At 39.7% G+C, this 19,320-nt stretch overlaps 1 protein-coding gene across 1 annotated transcript in view; it reads left to right on the plus strand.

Moving 5' to 3' along the window:
• Positions 1–13,999, plus strand: part of minar1 (membrane integral NOTCH2 associated receptor 1) — a gene marked incomplete at both ends in the record, with an annotated part of 29,782 nt that extends 15,783 nt beyond the window's left edge. Inside the window, 2 exons of the mRNA XM_083900977.1 lie at positions 7,542–7,799; positions 13,802–13,999. Of these exons, the coding sequence (XP_083757103.1) occupies positions 7,542–7,799; positions 13,802–13,999 (456 nt within the window). The remainder of the gene's footprint in view (positions 1–7,541; positions 7,800–13,801) is intronic.
• Between the last annotated feature and the right edge of the window lie 5,321 nt (positions 14,000–19,320).

Genomic DNA, 19,320 nt, shown 5'->3' on the forward strand with positions numbered 1-19,320 from the left:
GTAAAGAGATGTCTAGGCGTTCTCTCTTTGGCACATTTTGGCACCATCTGAGATTTCTCAGGTACCAAATTATTAAAACCCATTAAATTTTATTTACATGTCACTAAGAACTTGTTTTGAACAAAAACAACTGTAAACTGTAAATCGATGCTCCCTGTGTGGAGTGTAATAACAACTCTGTGACTCTGCAGCGACTTCAGTTACGCAGCACCATAGCTTTGGCTTACCTTGGTCAATGTGTGTGATTGACAGCTCGTTTTAAACCTCTAAACTCATAGAATCAGACTCCGGTCTCTAAATACGTCTGAATCACTTCATTAGCGAGTCAAAAGGACCTTTGTCCTTCTCTAATCAGAACGATCTAATTTCACTCTGTAAGGATCAATCAGACTGGGAATAGTCCCAAAAGCATGCTGGAAAGTGTAGTTCTTCATTAGAAGCAAATTGATACTGCATCTCCCTCACCCATCCACACACCATCTGGTTATGACCTCCAAACCTTTATAAGGTCTTCCACTGTGTATGGGCTTGGCGAGAAAACCAGGTGGTTGACGATATCGGGGTACGCAATGAACGGAAGACTCTCTGGGTCGTCACTGATCCAAGACGAGGGAGCCAACTCGTTTGGATCTGCACCACCAATAAACCGTATCATTTCCAAATATCTTGCCCTTTCCTGCGGACCAAGTCCTTCCCTGTATGCCTTCTCATCTATAACACATTTTGAGGAGCTTTTCTGTGGTTTTAGCCATCGCAGTTTTTACCTCCGAGGAGCCTCTGAGTACCTCCAATATGGCAGCGCATCCGGGTTACTGCCCCGAACTTGACGTAGGTGAAAACCCTCTATTCTCTGTCTGATTTTTTTGTGCATTTGGCATCGGAGGTGGCTGAAGCTCCAAGATAATTGAACAAACGTGTTTGATGCCTACATTTCTGTTCCATAAGCAGCAAGTTGGCGTGACCTCTGACTTTGAGATGACTATGCAGTTTGTCTTTTTACCGTCGACCTCAAGACTAAGGCTCATGCTTGAGTAGCTCACGGCATCGAAATGTGCTTGGAGTTCACCTTCACTTCAGTCTTCGATGTTCAGATTAACCGTTGTTCCCGCCCTGTTGTCGCTAACAGGATTTGGCATGCTGTACTTCTCGTTTCCGTAAATCCTAGACTGTTTGTGATATCTAGAAAGTCAAAAACTATGGACTGGCAATTTGTCTGGGGTGTGACTCCGCCTTTCTCCCTATGTCAGTCAGTGCAACCCTCATGTGGAGGATCAAGTGATGGATGGATATTGGAAAGCAGAGTAATAGAGTATTCAGTCACTGAACATGAGCGACACGACTCACTTTTGGTGAGTTTTGTTGAAAGTCTGTGGTTTTTGTAGCTAATTATAAAGAAGCAAACAGTAAAGTCGGACACGTTACAGTCCATTCATCAGCTCAAAGCTCCAGAGATGACAACGCAGTGCCCTGAATGATGGAAATCATTTACTGTGAACATAAATCAAATGAGCTGTAGTGTTTAACTGTAGTTTTGTGAAGTCGCTCAGTGCTTCTTTCTACTCTGTGACAAGGGAGTTAACTCATCTTATTGGCTCATTGATTTAATGATCATTTTATGGTTGGTCTTGCCGTTTAGTGTCCTCGCTGGCAGAAACACACTGGGATTAGTAACAAAGAAGAGAAGAGGAGATGATGAGAGTTTGGACTTGAGAGACACAGTTACCTCCTCTGTCCTCCAACTTTACAACTGCAGAAATAAATGAATCAGCAACTCATTCTATAATCAATTTTTTATGCTGTACATATAGACAGGAAAGGGGGAGGCAGAGTGAGAGGGAATGACATGCAGGAAAGGGCTGCCTGATGTGAACCAGGGCCGCCTGCGTTGAGGACCGAAGCCTCTACATGGGGCGGCCGCTTTACCCACTGCGCCACGCACCGTGGTACAAAATATTGTAAAAAATACCCAGAAAACAAAATCTCGTGAAAACAGACCCAGACAAAAAATCTCGCTAAATCAGACCCAGACAAAAATATTATAAATACAACGACATTTGACCGGCTGAGGATACCGTAGCGCTCAGGGAAGGGAGGGGGTGAGCAGAGGAGCAGTTCTTTGTTGTAAATTTCAGCCTCTCCTCTAGATGGCACTATAAACTACCTACTTCACCTTTAAAACAGACCCAGAAAAAAATCTCATAAAAACAGAACTGGAAAAAAATCCTGTATAAACAGACCCCCAAAAACATCTCATAAAAGCAGACCCAGAAAAATCTCATAATAAAAACACCCTGAAAAAAATCTTGTTAAAACAGATTTAAAAAAAAAAAAAAAACACTTAAACAGACCAAAGAAAAAGTGTAAAGAAAAGAGGACACAAAAGAGAAGCTGAAAGAAAGAATTCACATATCATGACAAGACGGCAGCGAAACAGACTCCACTTCATAGTGGACGATGATAACAAACCGTTTTTTCAACTTTTTCTCATCCCCAAAAACTCTCTATCTGCAAAGTGAAAACACAGACAGAGGAATGCGACACGGTCGCTTTGAGTCTCTTGATCATTAAGCTGATTGTGTGATTCACTCTATTTCCCCCCAAACACTTTGGGACCAGTAGAAGCTCAGGGGGATAAACACGTGTTTGTGTCTGTGCAGCAACACAGTCTTATGAACCAAGAAGTTACATCACACACAGTCTTACCTGTCAACATTAGACTCTGGGGACGAGGAGATAACGATGCAGCCGGGGGAAAGAAAGCCAAGAAGGACTTGGAGTGGTTCTTTTTTTTTTTGAAGAGTGGTTGTATGAGGCCCTGACACACAGACAGAAGCCGTCACCAGGAAACAACCTGAGACACAGAGGGTTTCTTCAACCTCTGTGAACACATTTCTGCCACTTAAAGATCCAGTATGTAAAAACGGAGGTGAAATTATTTTACATTTACATTTGGATCACCTGATCACCTGATTCATGTATTTATTTTTTCCCTGTTAGCTTTTTTTTTTTTAAAAACATGGTAACTGAAGTTCGTAAAACCTCCTGAATTCTCCTGAACCAAAGCCCATGCAGAAAACCAGCGATTTTACATCACAGCTCGCAGGAGTTAGTGAGCCAGTGCTGCCTCAAATCAGTGTTCAAATCAGTGTTCAAATGTGTTATTTTGTGACTTCAGTGTTTGAAATCCATCGCACTGATTTACCTCAATGACACAAACTGACCACACGTGGCAGCAGTAGACCAGTAGCTCCTGTGTCCCCATGAACTAAAAACTTTGGTGTAGGTATAAAGTATGAGGTATACTCCACTTGTAATCTTACATTCATAAGGCTTCCTTTGTTATTATATTATTTATTATCATATTATTGTTATATATTATCCTTTAAGGTGCTGAAAAATCTGAGAATGTGTTTTTAGTGTACTTAAAAAAAACAACAACCACCATCTTAGCATCTTGGTGATCTAGTGTCTATAAATTGAAGAGTGCAGCTTCCAGCCAAAATGGCCTTGTTTTGGAATCCGATGTGTGCGACGTGCGCCGTAGCTCAGTGTGACGTGAATGGTGAGTGATTTTGTGTGATGAAGCGATGGCTCCTCCTCATGAGTCATGATGAATGTCCTGCTCTGGTAAACGACTGCATGACTCAGCAGTTTCCCTTCACAGCCATCAATTCACACATAGTGCTGAGTCAGAGTGAACCTGAGAGTCACAAACACACACTCACACACTGTCTCATGTCACCGTCATTGACTGTGGAGACACTCACTCACTCACTCATCACTCACTCACTCATTCATCACTCACTCACACATCACTCACTTACTCACACTGAAACTCACGTATTCACTCACTAACTCACTCATCACTCACTCACTCATCACTCACTCACTCACTCACTCACTCACTCACTCACTCACTCACACTGACACACACATCACTTACTCACTCACGTACTCACTCACTCACTCACTCACTCATCACTCACTCACTCACTCATCACTCACTCACTCACTCACTCACTCACTCACACTGACACACACATCACTTACTCACACACTCACACATCACTCACTCACTCACACATCACTCACTCACTCACTCACACATCACTCACTCACTCACACATCACTCACTCACTCATCACTCACTCATCACTCACTCACTCATCAATCACTCATCACTCACTCACTCACTCACTCACTCACTCACACTGACACACACATCACTTACTCACTCACACATCACTCACTCACTCACTCACTCACTCACTCACTCATCACTCACTCACTCACTCATCACTCACTCACTCACTCACACTGACACACACATCACTTACTCACACACTCACACATCACTCACTCACTCACTCACTCACTCACTCACACATCACTCACTCACTCACACATCACTCACTCACTCACTCATCACTCACTCACTCATCACTCACTCACTCACTCACTCACTCACTCACACTGACACACACATTACTTACTCACTCACTCACTCACACATCACTCACTCACTCACACATCACTCACTCATCACTCACTCACTCACTCACTCATCACTCACTCACTCACTCATCACTCACTCACTCACTCACTCACTCACACACATCACTCACTCACTCACTCACTCACACATCACTCACTCACTCACACATCATTCACTCACTCACACATCACTCATTACTCACTCACTCATCACTCACTCATCACTCACTCACTCACTCACACACATCACTCACTCACTCATCACTCACTCACACTCATCACTCACTCACACTGACACACACATCACTCACTCACTCACTCACTCACTCACACTGACACACACATCACTCACTCCCTTACTCACTCACTCACTCACTCACTCACTCACTCACTCACTCACTCATCACTCACTCACTCACTCACTCCCTTACTCACTCACTCACTCACTCACTCACTCACTCACTCACTCACTCACTCACTCACTCACTCACTCACACACATCACTCACTCACTCATCACTCACTCACACTCATCACTCACTCACACTGACACACACATCACTCACTCACTCACTCATCACTCACTCACTCACTCACTCACTCACTCACTCACTCCCTTACTCACTCACTCACTCACTCACTCACTCAGTGAAACGTAAAGTACCACCACATTATTGCGATCAATACCAAAGTCTCCAGGAATGTTTTATTCTTCATGTTGCGTTTGCAGCTCAGTGAGGAGGTAGATTATAATTCATGTGTCGTACATTAGTGCACACGCGTCTCCCTGGACGTTCATTTAACACGTGAAAGGCAGCGCACTTCATATCGGATATCGGAGTAAATAAGAACGTAAATTGCTTTTTCTCCGCCGTGAACTTCTTACAACAGCAAATAGATTTTTGCACATAAACTCCAGGCCAGTTCAGCTCATCTACAGCACTAATATGTTTGTTTATTACACAGATACTCAGCTGTTACACACTGATAGACATGGACTCAAATAAAAGCAACATAACACAGTGTAGAACAGAAACAGAAACAGAAAGTCATGCAATGTTGGATGTTTTTCAGCTTCTTAAATGGATATTTTGTGGTTTCTTTGCTTCATATAACAAAAAAATATATTATTGTGGTTTGTGGACAAATACAAGACATTTCAAAATATTATTTTTATGTTTGACTAAAGCTAAACAAACAACCTTAAAATGATTGACAGATTCATAAACGTTGAAAAAAAAATATATATATATATATATTTATTACAAAATATGAAACATAATACGGAAACTATTTACAAAAGTAAAACAAATATATATATGTATGGTTGAATTTGAAACCCCTGAAACAAATTTACAAAAGTTGAAAAATGTGAAACAAAAAAAAATTACAATTACAACTAAATAGATTTTGGTTTGTGGGCAAAAAAACAAGTCATTTTAAAAACATCATCAGGAATATTCAAACATTTTCTCAAATTTTCTGGCCCAAACAACCAAAAAAATCAAGAAAACAGATGAAGTGATTTAGGAAATAACAATAAATAAAAGTTACTTGCAACTGGAATCTCTATGCAGTGTTTGGTCAGATCACGTTATTGACATCCTCTCGATTCATATATCCAATGGTTTAAATAAATGACATTTTTAACGACTGTGCACTTACAGAAGACACAAATGTCTGTCCATTCATTGAACTTATGTGTCTCACTGTCCTCCCCTGACCTCTGTTTGTTGAGTTGAGCCTCTCACATGTAACATATTGATCGTCCTCCTGAGATCAATACATTTGTCTGAATCCGATCATGGGTCAGGTGATGTGTGTTTTTCTGTCCCTGTTGATTTTACACTCCAAACACTCACGGAAAAGAAAAGGACAGATTTGATTAACGACCTCAGTCTTTTGTCCACATTTAAATGGAGCAGCTCCACTGACAAAGCTCTTTGACTAATTGTCCCTCTGAAAGACATTTCTGTGCTCTCGGCTCTCAGCCCGCTTACTGAACATTGTCCGTGTCTTTTGAAAGCAAACTTCAGAGGGTGGATGATGGTTGGACGAGCGGCTGATTAGATGATGTACAAATGGAAGACGGAGCGGCGGCTGCAGAGGCGACAAATGACTGTGGCGTTCAGAGGACAAAGCAGGACATTGATAGGACACTGAATAAAGACGCTGCCTCCATTTGTCTCACTAACATCACACCGTGGGAACTCACCCATATATTAACGTCTGAACGTAAAGATTTAAGGCTGATCCATCTTATGCTCTGTCTCTCACCTCGTTTACTTGTCTCACAGATTAGCTGATAGCTCTGTTATTTACAAAGACTTTAAATGTCCACTGTGTAAGATTTAGTGACATCTCATGGTGAAGCTGCAGATGTTACAAATGAAACGAGTCTCGAAATGCATCGTTAAACTGTTTAAGCTTCAGCTTCAAGAGGCAAAAACACAGGATTTGGTTTGTTTGTCCATTTCACTGCTGTAGAGACGAGAGACAAAGCTCCAGACAAGTCATTTACAATATATGATGCTAATTTATAAAAAATATATATTTTATTACAAATATGAAACACTTACAAAAGTAGATTTTTTTTTTGTACAAAATATGAAACAAATTTACAAAAGTAGATTTTGTTTTACAAAATATGAAACAAATTTACAAAAGTAGATTTTTTTTTACAGAATATGAAACAAATTTACAAAAGTTTTTTTTTATTTTTTTTTTACAAAATATGAAACAATTTTTCCACAATTGTTACGGAAAGCTAATGCACATTTTTAAAAACAAATCTTATATAATTCCCAAAACAAAGTTCAGAGATGACCAATCTTATATAGCACCGCTTCCTTTCAAAATAAGAGCCCCTGACTTCTGGAGTCTTTTTTCTACTTCTTATAAGAACCTTTTCTGAGAGCTAATGTAAGTGTGTGATGTTTTTTTAAAATAAATAATTCTACTTAATTGAAGCTCACAAAGTTAAAGGAAGTTAACGAGTAGAAACTTTCCTGAAACTCCTTTCTCTGAAACTCTTTTTTCCATTTCCAGGCAGAGAGAGAGCGTCAGTACGAGCTGCCTCAGGCTCACCTGCCTCCAAACGCCCACCCGCCGCTGATGGAGCAGATTTTCTCTCCTCACCCGTTCAGTCCGTCCATCAAGGCCCACGTGAAAGGCAGTCACCTGTACACGGACCTGAGACTCACCACGCTGTCGGACGCCAAGCGTGGACAGCCGTCGTGGACCATCGAGGAGTACAAGCGCAACTCAGGAGAGAAGGGAAAGCAGTTCACGGCTCTGGAGCTACAGGTGCAGTAACACTCTGATCGCCTTAATCAGCTTTTTGTGAATGGAAACATATTAAGAACGCACACACACACACACACACTTTATGAGCATAATTAAATTTCAGACTCACCATTAATGTTCTCCTTAATTAACTTTTGTTGAACTGTAACCACAACGATAACTGTTTACATAATCCAACCAGCGTGGTTTATTTTCAGTTGTCGTGGAGGAAAAGGTTTCAGAATCCTGTGTTGTTGTGTTGACTGTCGTAAATACATCATTTAATAACTTATCAATTTACACCAGGGGTTCTCAAAGTTTTGATACCCGAGGGCCAATTTAGGAACCCAGCAGTGGACTGAGGACCGCCAAAGAAAAAAAAAAGGAAAGAAAACAAAAAGAAATCCTATTTGTCATAATTTTAATGACCAGATTGCAGTTCTACAGTTTAGCGTTAAGTAATATAATCGTTAATATAATGTAATTTAATTTTAACGCTTTATAATTTACTGGGTAATTCCCCAGTATTTTGGCCATTGTTCTTACCTTCTAATTACAGGTTAATACCAAGTAAGACATTTCTGTTACCATATATTTACTGGGTAAATAGCTAGTAATTGGGGGCTGTAGCTACCTGCTTATTACCAGCTTATAACACAATAATACACTAAAATTCACCATATAGAAACCAGGTAAATATCCAGTATTTTTGTTTACACTTATTGGTCTGTATCCAGTAATGTCCAATAAACATTTAACAAGCTTAGTAGCTCCTGGATTAAAACTATCAACTGTAATTCACTGCGGGCCGCCAGAAATGTTTCTGCGGGCCGCCATTGGCCCCCGGGCCGCACTTTGAGAACCAACGATTTACACTTATTAGGGTTGGAGCACAAGGTGAAACTGAAGGAATCGTGTTTTTGAGGGCCTAAACATACCTCAAAACTGACAGATTTTTGCAACTGAACCAATTCTGGTGAAAATGTACGTGTGAAAGCCGCTGGGTGAAAAAGCGGAACAAATTTGAAGTGGGAGGGGTTAACGAAAATGAAAATAGCCGTCTTTCTTGTACGTGAATGAAAGTTGGTACACATGTTAATCATGTCAGGACGGTCTAAAAAGCCAATGACGACATTGCCATGAGTCCTACAGGAAGGCCGCCATCTTGGACTAAAAGATAATTTTTTTTGTGGTTTTGGCAAATTCACACCAATGGTATTTGAACTAACTTGTCCTAGAGCTTTGGCACAATCATCTTCAAACTTGTTAGCATTTCTTTTTACTCGTTATTGCAGTGGCCTGGATGAGCAAACATTATTACAAAACATGACGTACTTTTAAACAAATTTGCAAAAGTTGAAACAAATTTACACTTGGAAAACAAATGTACGTTTTGAAAACACATTTCCAAAACAGGAAATACCTTTACAAATCTCAGAGTCTGACAATCATTTCTGGATTCTTTTTTTCTACCAAACTTGACCCTGACCCATCAGGTCCAGTCTGATCCCGCCTGGTCTGGATATAGACCCTAAAACCTGACTACCTGACCTACACTTTTTTACAGCCTGTTTTCAGCTTCTTATCGTAACAACTATCAGACCATTTAGTGAAATCTTATCCTCTATTATCCTCCTCCTATCACCACTGAACCGTCTCCACAGAGTCACCAGAGACGCACAAATCAATTCTCCTCACTGACAACAATCTCTGCTGTGACTGAGACGCAGCGCAGTGACCTTTTCTTCACGTGTTCTTCAGTCCTCAGACGGCTTTACAGAGATTTCTGTTGTCTGTCGAATAACTAAACACAAAGATCAGAAGTGTGGGCATTGTTAGCTGTTAATAAAAGCATAATAAAGGAATTATCAGCATTAATAACCTTAATAAATACAAGAAAAACGTTAACCAACGTATAATAAAGGAATTAGTATACCTAATAATTGTTAATAAATGCTGAATAATTATTAGACTTAATAAGACAATGGTCTTCTTTAAGATTTAGTAGCCACAAAGGTGAATTATTAGCTGTTGATAAATGCATAATAAAGGAATTACTAGAATGAATAACTGCATAATAAAGGGATTATTAGCACAATAACTTAATAAATGCATAATAAATGAATTATTATAACTATTTAGACAATTTTCCCTTTTAAAAGATTAGGTCGCTGCAAATGTGCATTGTTAATAAAAGCATAATAAGTGGTTAATTAATCTTTATAAGGCATTAAAATCTACCACTTATACTCCTATGACTATTGTGATTATATTGTTAACAAGTGTTCTATTAGTGCTCATAAATACCCCACAACCCAATTAAGTCTTTTAAAACATTAACATTCATTAATGAATATTAATGTTATTTGTGTTCTATTAGTGCTCATAAATACCCCACAACCCAATTAAGTCTTTTATAACATTAACATTCATTAAATCCTAAAATGAATATTCTTACACATTTTATTAAGGTTAATAAAGTATATAAAACAAGTTTTTGATGAATCATAACATCAACAACAACACTCTTACGTGTTATTGTGTAAAGCGTTACCTCCCACTCTGCTGACCGGTTAAATAAAACAAGGAGGCGTTGTTTGCTGTTGTTGTTGTTGTTGTCAGTCCATCACACACAGACGTGCAGAGTTCTCTCAGCGTCATTAGTCATGGAAGAGGAAGAGGAGGAGGAAGAAGGGAAGTGTGCCATGAAAAGAGAGTGTTCAGCACCATGTTCATCAATCACATCAGTACATGATGGGTCCTATTTTTAGAGCAGTACATCAGCACAGGCATCACTCCTGCTCTTTGTTCCATTCCTCATCATAATAATGACAATAATTTATCATTTATTTGATCAGTTGTGTAACTTCACACACTTCCAAACATCCGTCCTTTTAGTCGTTGATGTGGAATTCAGATCATAAAATTTATATTTTTTAAATGTATAATAATGACTGATGAAGGAACTGTATCTAACGTTGCTGGACAATGTGTGGGAGAGTCAGTGCCATATGGCACAAAGATGCACATGATACAGGAAGAGAAGGCAAACGCAAAGTCAGGAGGAAGTGAGAGAAGAGGTGAGAGACACAGAGGAGAGAGAGAGAGAGAGAGAGAGAGAGAGAGAGAGAGAGAGAGAGAGAGAGAGAGAGAGGCAGGACAGTTGGCTTAAAAGTCAAACTGCAGGAAACTAAATATAGTTCACACAAAAAAACAGAGTTCTAACAGTGCTGACAGTAAAGCTGCTCACTGCGACAAAGATTGTTGGTCGGAGCGATTTTTATTGATGTGACGACTTCCTGTTAAATCTGACTCGCGTTAACATCGCTGGTGTTTTTACTCAGAGGAGGGAATCACGACACCGCGGTGCAGAGGTTTCCAAAGTTTGGGGTGAAATGCGGGCGTTCCGAGAACGATTAAAGTCCTCTTTCTGAGATGGAGAAAAGTCGGAACTCTGAGATTAAATTCAGAAAGTGGGAATTCTGATAAAAGTCCAAACTCTGATATTAAAGTCAAAAAGTCGGAATTCTGAAAAAAGTCAGAACGCTGAGATTTAAGTCAGAAAGTCGGAATTCTGAGATCAAAGTAAGAAAGTCAGAATCCTGAGAAAAGTCGGAATTCTGAGATGAAAGTAAAATTCTGAGATTGAAGTCAGAAAGTAGGAATTCTGAGAAAAATTTGAGTTCTTAGATTAAAGTCAGAATTATGAGATTAGTTGGAATTATGAGGCTCAAGTAAGAAAGTCGAAATTTTGAGATAAAAATTCAGAAATTCAAAACTGAGATTAAAGTAAAATTCTGAGATTGAAGTCGGAATTCTGAGAAAAGTCAGAGTTCTGAGATTAAAGTCAGAATTATGAGATTAGTTGGAATTATGAGGCTCAAGTAAGAAAGTCAAAATTCTGAGATTGAAGAAAAATTTGAGATTGAAGTCAGAAAGTCGGCATTCTGAGAAAAGTCAGAGTTCTGAGATAAAAAGTCAGAATTGTGAGACTCAAGTAAGAAAGTTGGAATTCTGAGAATAAATTCAGAAAGTTGGAATTCTGAGATTAAAGTCAGAAAGTTGGAATTCTGAGATTAAAGTCAGAAAGTTGGAATTCTGAGAAAAGTCAATATTCTGAGATTAAAGTAAAATTCTGAGATTGAAGTCAGAATTCTGAGAAATGTCTGAATTCAGAGATCAAATTCAGAAAGTTATAATTCAGAGATCAAAGTCAGAGTTCATATACATTTGTCAAATGGGTACCAAGAAAACGGTACCATCACTGATAGAAAAGCAAAACCAAGTGGAGTTGAATTAATTCGACTGAATGGCTGAATGCAAACAGCCTTAACAATTTTACAGTTTTAAGATTGATGGACCGTGTTATCACTTTGGAGTTCAGTCTACATCTCAATAAAGCGGAGCACACAGTGGTGTGAAGGCTTCCTGAGACAGTCAGCCAGTGTTTAATCTCTCTTACGGGAGCGTGGCTTTAGTTTGTCCTTGCTTCTGCTCTCTTTTATATGCAGGAGTCGGAGAAAATATCAATATGTCGTAAGTTGGAAGCCGTACAATGAAGAACGCCTCTGCTGCACTGTATTCAGCAAAGCCATTACGGAGCAGATTGGAAAAACAAAATCAATCTCAGCTGCAGAGTCCGTTCATTTTTTTTTTCCGCGGCTATACACTTTGCAATAACTCTGTTTCCATCACATCTGGAGAATGCCTCTCCATTCTCTGCCCTTAGAACACACTATTGACTTTATTGACAGTAAAAAAAAAAAACCCGTCCAACCTTAATTTTAGTTTGAAACAGCGCTCCCTCGGGCGTCTTGTTGGCCTCGGGGTTAAAGATGCTTACAGACGTAATAGCTTCGTCTCCGGGTTCATTCCTCACAGCTACGTTTGTTGTGTGGCCTCCTCCTCATCTCTTCTCTCATTTCCTGTTTGCTCTCCGCTGTCCTCGTCTAATTAAGGCAAAATTCCCTCCAACAGCAATAAAGCGATCCCCGGTGACCGACCGTGTGTGTTCAGACACACGTTGTTTTAGTGAAGACGCAGAGTCCAAAGTGCAGAAAGGCCCTTGTTCCAATCTTCTTCTGCAAAGGCAAGAGGGCAAACCACTACACCAACCTTTTGGCCGCCATATACAGGACGTCATGCTGATAAACACCAATGAGCAAGTGTATTGAATCATGGCTATGGGTGAATTCCAATTCCTTGCCTAACCCTCAATCTTAACCCTCAATCTCAAAAATGTGCGCTCCCTCTGGTGCAAGTGCTGTCCCGATTCTCAGAAAAATTAAGTTGAGGGGCAAGTTTAAGGGCTGTATCGCCCTCAATATTGAGATTTTCCGAGACCACCCTTGGGAGCAAGGGCTACCCAGAATGCATTGCGTGTTTTCACATAAGAAAGATGGCGTCGAAAGCAGCGAAGCGAGTACGATACAAATTAAGTATTTTCTTTGTTAATAGAGATATAAAAATGATGAAAACCATTGTATTATCTTAGTTTAGGCCCATATTAGGGATTACTGACGTCATTGTTGCGACATTTATTTTTATTTTACGATCTTTTGTCAATAGTCGGCCGGTGCGGACAAGCGATCGTTTGCTATGGTTTACTTTTCAATAAGCCGTGGTGTGTGGTAACTGTCAGCTGAATATGTCCGTGGTTGTGGTATTTGTATGAGTATCATCTTATAACTAACTGACAACCTAATAACTTGACTGACAAACGGATCGTAATAAATAATGGTGACGTAAATTTGTTCTTCTTCTTCTTCTTTTTTGGAGTTGACAGACTGGACGCAGCTTTCGCGTTATTCTGCCCCCTACAGTCTGAAGACGTATCTGCATTTAAGGGGTGTCCCATTTCTAAGTGACAAAATAACCCTCAACACTTGGTTTTGAGGGCCAGTTAAGATTAAGGGTTGAGCTTGAGGGTTAAGATAGGAATTGGAATTGGCACCAAAAACTGACATTGCTTTGTGTTAGAAGCTGTATTCATCCACATGTCCTCTTCCTTCTTCCTTCTTCAGACACAGGAGTCCCTGAACCCAAACAACCTGGAGTACTGGATGGAGGACATCTACACGCCCGGCTACGACTCGCTGCTCAAGAAGAAGGAGGCGGCGTTCAGGAGGGCCAAGGTGTGTAAGATCGGGGCACTGATCGCTGCAGCGACCTGCACCGTCATCCTGGTCATTGTTGTTCCAATTTGCACCATGAAATCGTGAGATTGACGGACGTAGACGCGGACACGGACACACTCTTAAACGTAAACATCCTGTTGTCTCTGTGGACGAGGTGAGTGTGCAGCAGATTCACAGACGATAAGAACATTTTTGGGACTTGACTCTTGTCACTTTGGTGTTTTTTGCTTTTACCGGTGATCTTTCTTGCCAATATAAAAACAGTTAGGACAGCTATTGTACAATAGAAATGAATTCAGCAAGTGCATAATATATACTGTATACGTTGTAGTCTGTTGTATTGTCATGACCTGTGTGGGAACCGTTGGAAGCTCGTCGATCGAACTGTTGCGTCACAACGGCGGCGCCGGTCGATGAACCGGGATAAAAACCAGATTTGTTGATGTAGCCAACGTATGATATTTTTATTTTTTATTATAATTACTGTACAGTGTATTTTGATCAAAGTTATTTTTTGATGAATTATCTGGTTGAATGTGGGGAATTTTATCTTTACCAATAACTGTCAGCATTTTAAGTAACAAACTTGTGGAACACGTTTTTAGTTGTTTTTTTTTCCCTCCTCGATGGAAACACAGTATATTGAAGTGCTTTTAGTTGAAGTAGAGATATGACAGTATGACTACACAGCCAAACTGAATGTATTAATAATGTTATCCTACTCATGTAGAACGGTAGGACGTGAGAAGTCACTCGAATGTTGCTGCTTTGTCTTCTCTGAATAATAACAGCCAACAGCACACAATGTACTTTACTGAGAACTGGTGTCGGGTTATTATGGGTCGGTATCGAAATAAAGATTAATATATGGACAAACGTGCTGCTATCAATACTTATGTTACGTTTACTGTAACTTTGGAAGCCATTTCTGGTCCCTGACTGTCCTGCACTGACGTTTACGCGCCAGTCATCGTGGCGGATAAACATTCAAAAGCTCGGACTCACTTTGTTAAGTTTAGCGACGACACACGGAGCTTTTCCGTGACAAAGTTCTAGCTCTACTTCATGCCAAATAGCCAACTTCCTGTTGAGTTGAGGCCATGGTTACGGTCAACTTTTTTCTCTGTCTTGGGCTATAACATCTTCCCAGCAAGTTTCGGTAAATTTAGTGGAACTCAATTTTGCCTCTGTTTTCCTGGGCTATAGAGCCCTTGAGCAACACACAGGTCCGGGATCTATGCTAATATCGCATTTTCGAGGTCGAGACCTGACCTCCGTGCCAAGTTTCAAGAGTTTTAATGCACGTTAACCCCCTCAAAGATGACCGCAAACCATTCATCACAAGTTTGAGTTTGAACACTTCAGCAGCTCATCTTACCCACACACATGATATAAACATTAAGGTGTCCTCTCCATAATGAGAAGAAGGCTAAAGGCCAAACCCACTGTTTTCTGCTGAAGACATAAATCTGAGACAACACATCGTAAATAAACAGCTTTTTTTAAAGCTCATCCTTATATGTGTGCATCATAAAGTCATTTCAAATCTCAAGTGTTTAAATGTTTTAAATTGTATGATTTTATGACCCTTTGTGCTTCTGTACGTCTCGATCCATGTCGTTTGAATTAAAGTTGTTTTTAATCCAGTATTGCACGGCACACAGACACCCGGGTTCTTTTCTTTCTTTTATTTTCCCTCCCTTTTTAAAAAAAAACAACATTATTTATTGACGGCAATCAGGAGGTGAAGAAGATTTTAGCAAATAAGATCAAAAGTGATCCACACATAAATTACAGATCTGAACTTTAATTGCTGCTCCTGAAGCACTTCATGTTCTCTTTCTTTGAATGTGCTTTATAAATATTGATGATATTATGATAATGATTAGAATTAACACTATTGCTGGAGCTGTGCTCCATGTTTCTGGCAACAAGATAGTTATTTATTCATTTATTTGGTTTATAATAATGGACAAAAGTGTCTCGCTGCAATGAAACGGAGGCTAAACGGTCAGTGTTTGTGCAGCGCTTTAAATGACAGGTGACATTTAGCCTGCTGTCACATACTGTATCTCACCCAAGGACACATGGACATGTTGACTGAAGGAGACAGAAATAGAGTCAATGACCTTTTAGGTCACGGATGATTTTCCTGAGCCACAGCCGCTCACACTCTGTGGAAACGCTCGTGGGTTTTGTCGACAATTAGAGAGATACAGCCTCCAACTCCATAGTTCAGGTTGTTTAAGTGACAACGACACGAAGAAAAACTGATTTTAGACACTTTTTAAACTGCCTACTCTCCCAAACTCACGGGGGAAACAGGAGCTGCTGTTTTACTGCTGCGTTGGTTGGTAAGTTTGTGTCACTTAGGTTGATCTGAACAAAGGATTTCAAACAACAAAGTCACAACAGAACACAATAGAACTTCTCTATAGAGACAGCAGTGAGTCAACCACTCCTGTGTGCTGTGATGGGAAAAAAGTATGATTTTCTCTATGGGGTTTGGTGCAGGGGAGACATGGTTTACACAGCCAGAAAAGGTGCATTGTCTTGACTTAAGACCTGACTGGGAATTTAAATCTGTGTCACTTTGAAAACCACTCATTGTCCCATTACCTCTCACTCCCCTGCACCAAAGTCCATAGAGTAAATCAGTGATTGTACACCATGGCACACAGTATTTGTTGACCCACTGCTGCTTTCCTGTCTTAACCCTCAAGCTCAACCCTTAATCTTAACTGGCCCAAGTGTTGAGGGTTATTTTGTCACTTAGAAATGGGACACCCCTTAAATGCAGATACGTCTTCAGACTGTAGGGGGCAGAATAACGCGAAAGCTGCGTCCAGTCTGTCAACTCCAAAAAAGAAGAAGAAGAACACATTTACGTCAGGATTGTTTATTACGATCCGTTTGTCAGTCAAGTTATTAGGTTGTCAGTTAGTTATAAGATGATACTCATACAAATACCACAACCACAGACATATTCAGCTGACAGTTACCACACACCACGACTTATTGAAAAGTAAACAATAGCAAACGATCACCCTAAATGTCTTATTATGTGACTTTGTGTCACTGAGGTAAATCTGAATAAAAGATTTCAAACACCAAACAGCAGCTCCTGTGTCCCTGTGAGCTAAAAACGCTGATTTTCTCTATGGACTTTAGTGCAGGGGAGTGAGAGGTTCACAAACTTCACGGTTGTCTAACAGCTAGATCTTGTGTACATACAAGCAGCTAAAGACAAATGCTTCCTCGTGTCTCCATTAGCTGCCACGCTTTCACTGAGAGTGAGCATGTTTGCGTTGATTTATAGCCGATTTCAGGAAACACAGCACTAACCCACAGCACAGTCAGCACTGACTGTGTCATAAAAAACTGAACTTTCACTTTAATCTCCATGTGAGTAAAAAAAAAAAATAATAATAATAATAATAATCTTCTGTAGAGCCTAGGAAGCATCATCACGGCCTCTCCTCTTTCCTGCACTGTGATTTACTGCAGCGCCGCAATAACCTCCACCTTCATGAAGCTTCACCACAGAGGAGTTGATCCTCCTCTGCACTCGTGTGTGTGTGTGTGTGTGTGTGTGTGTGTGTGTGTGTGTGTGCGTGTGGAGAAATGTTCTGTTTCTCTTGTATATTGTATGTTAACGGGTCAAAGTATCTGATTCACATTTTAGTGAACTTCTTTAAATGTGCACACGGCCATAAAATAGTGAGTCAATCTACCAGCGAGATTAATGCTTAGTCCACACGTAGCAGACGTATTTTCTGTTGCTTTTTTTCTTTTTAACCCTTGGCTGCTTTTTTCCAGTACTTTGTTATAACGTATAAATAGAGGCTAGAACAATGTGTAATATATAGTGTATAAAGTATACAAACACACACCTGTGCAAAAGTACTTTTTTTTTTAGAACATGTCCTATCAACACAGCATTCACTGTGCGAAATTGTGACATTTTCCTAAATGTTCTGAGATTAAAGTCCAAATTCTGAGATTAAAGTCAGAAAGTCAGAATTATGGGGGGAAAAAGTCAGAATTCTGAGATTATCATCAGAAATTCAGAGTCAGAATGCTGGGAAAAAGTTGATAAAAAGTGAGAATTTTGCGATCAATGTCAGAAAATCAGAATTATGGGGGAAAAAGTCATAAAGTCTGATTTCAGGGGAAAAAAAGTCAGAATAAATCAGTTTTGACGGCTGATTTGAATCTGATTCTACTACAGTTCACTCATGAATAGTGAAAACAAAACTACACATAACAACAGAATGTGTCCTATAAATAAATAAATACATACTTATACACATTTACTTAACATAGTTCTCCCTAAATCTTCCCAATTAAAGGCTCATTCTGTGAAAATGAAAAATACTTTTCAAGAACACACTGGGCATTTAACGCACACACATTATGAGTATGTATTTCTTGTAATGGTTTTGTGATTTAAAGATTTCTACATCATTCTAGTTGGGTTTGTCTGCATTCCTCTGTTGACAGTACTGTATTGTAATGAAACTAGTTTTACTTTATACTGTATATTTAGTTTATTTCTATTTTTATAGTTCAATGAATGACGACTGCAAACTTAGCCTCTCTTTTTGAATTTGAATCTGCATCGTGTTTTCTTATTCCACCATCTGTAATAAATACATGAATGCATGAATGAATGGACGAATGATTGAATAATGCACATCATGTGAGTCACGCAGATTAGATGAAAGGCTGCTTTTTTTTGTGGTGAAGGTACTGACACATATTCAACACAAAGAAAAACTAATTTAAGCCAAAAGGCTCACCTAACAGAATCTAAGTCTATAATGTCTTAGGAAAGTGTTTCCATCTTTATCTCAATGTTAGACACACTTTTAAAACAGGAAAGTGAAGTTTGTAAACCGCTCACTCTCCCACACCAAAGTCCATAGAGAAAATCAGTGATTGTAGCCTTCGGGAAAACAGGAGCTACTGATCTACTGCTGCCTCATGTGGTCAGTTTGTGTCACTGATGTCAATCTAAATGAAGAATTTCAAACATGGAAAAAACACATTAAAACTCACTAATGGAGGCAGCAGTGGATCAACAACTGAAACGAGCGCCTGCTCAGAATAAAGCAGTAACTATATACTTAATATATCATAGATATATAATAATATGGGTGTAGATTATAACAGGTGAGTCATTTGTTAGGGGCTAAAATCATCGTTTCAATCTTAAAGGTGAAGTAAGTAGTTTATAGTGCCATCTAGAGGAGAGGCTGAAATTTACAACAAAGAACTGCTCCTCTGCTCACCCCCTCCCTTCCCTGAGCGCTACGGTATCCTCAGCAGGTCAAATGTCGTCCTCATTGTCTATCTTGCCGTAGCATACGAAGCGGAGAGAGAGGAGGCGGGACTTCCGCTAC

Source organism: Microchirus variegatus (assembly GCF_963457635.1).
Source record: "Microchirus variegatus genome assembly, chromosome: 14".
In the NCBI taxonomy this organism is placed as follows: Eukaryota; Metazoa; Chordata; class Actinopteri; order Pleuronectiformes; family Soleidae; genus Microchirus; species Microchirus variegatus.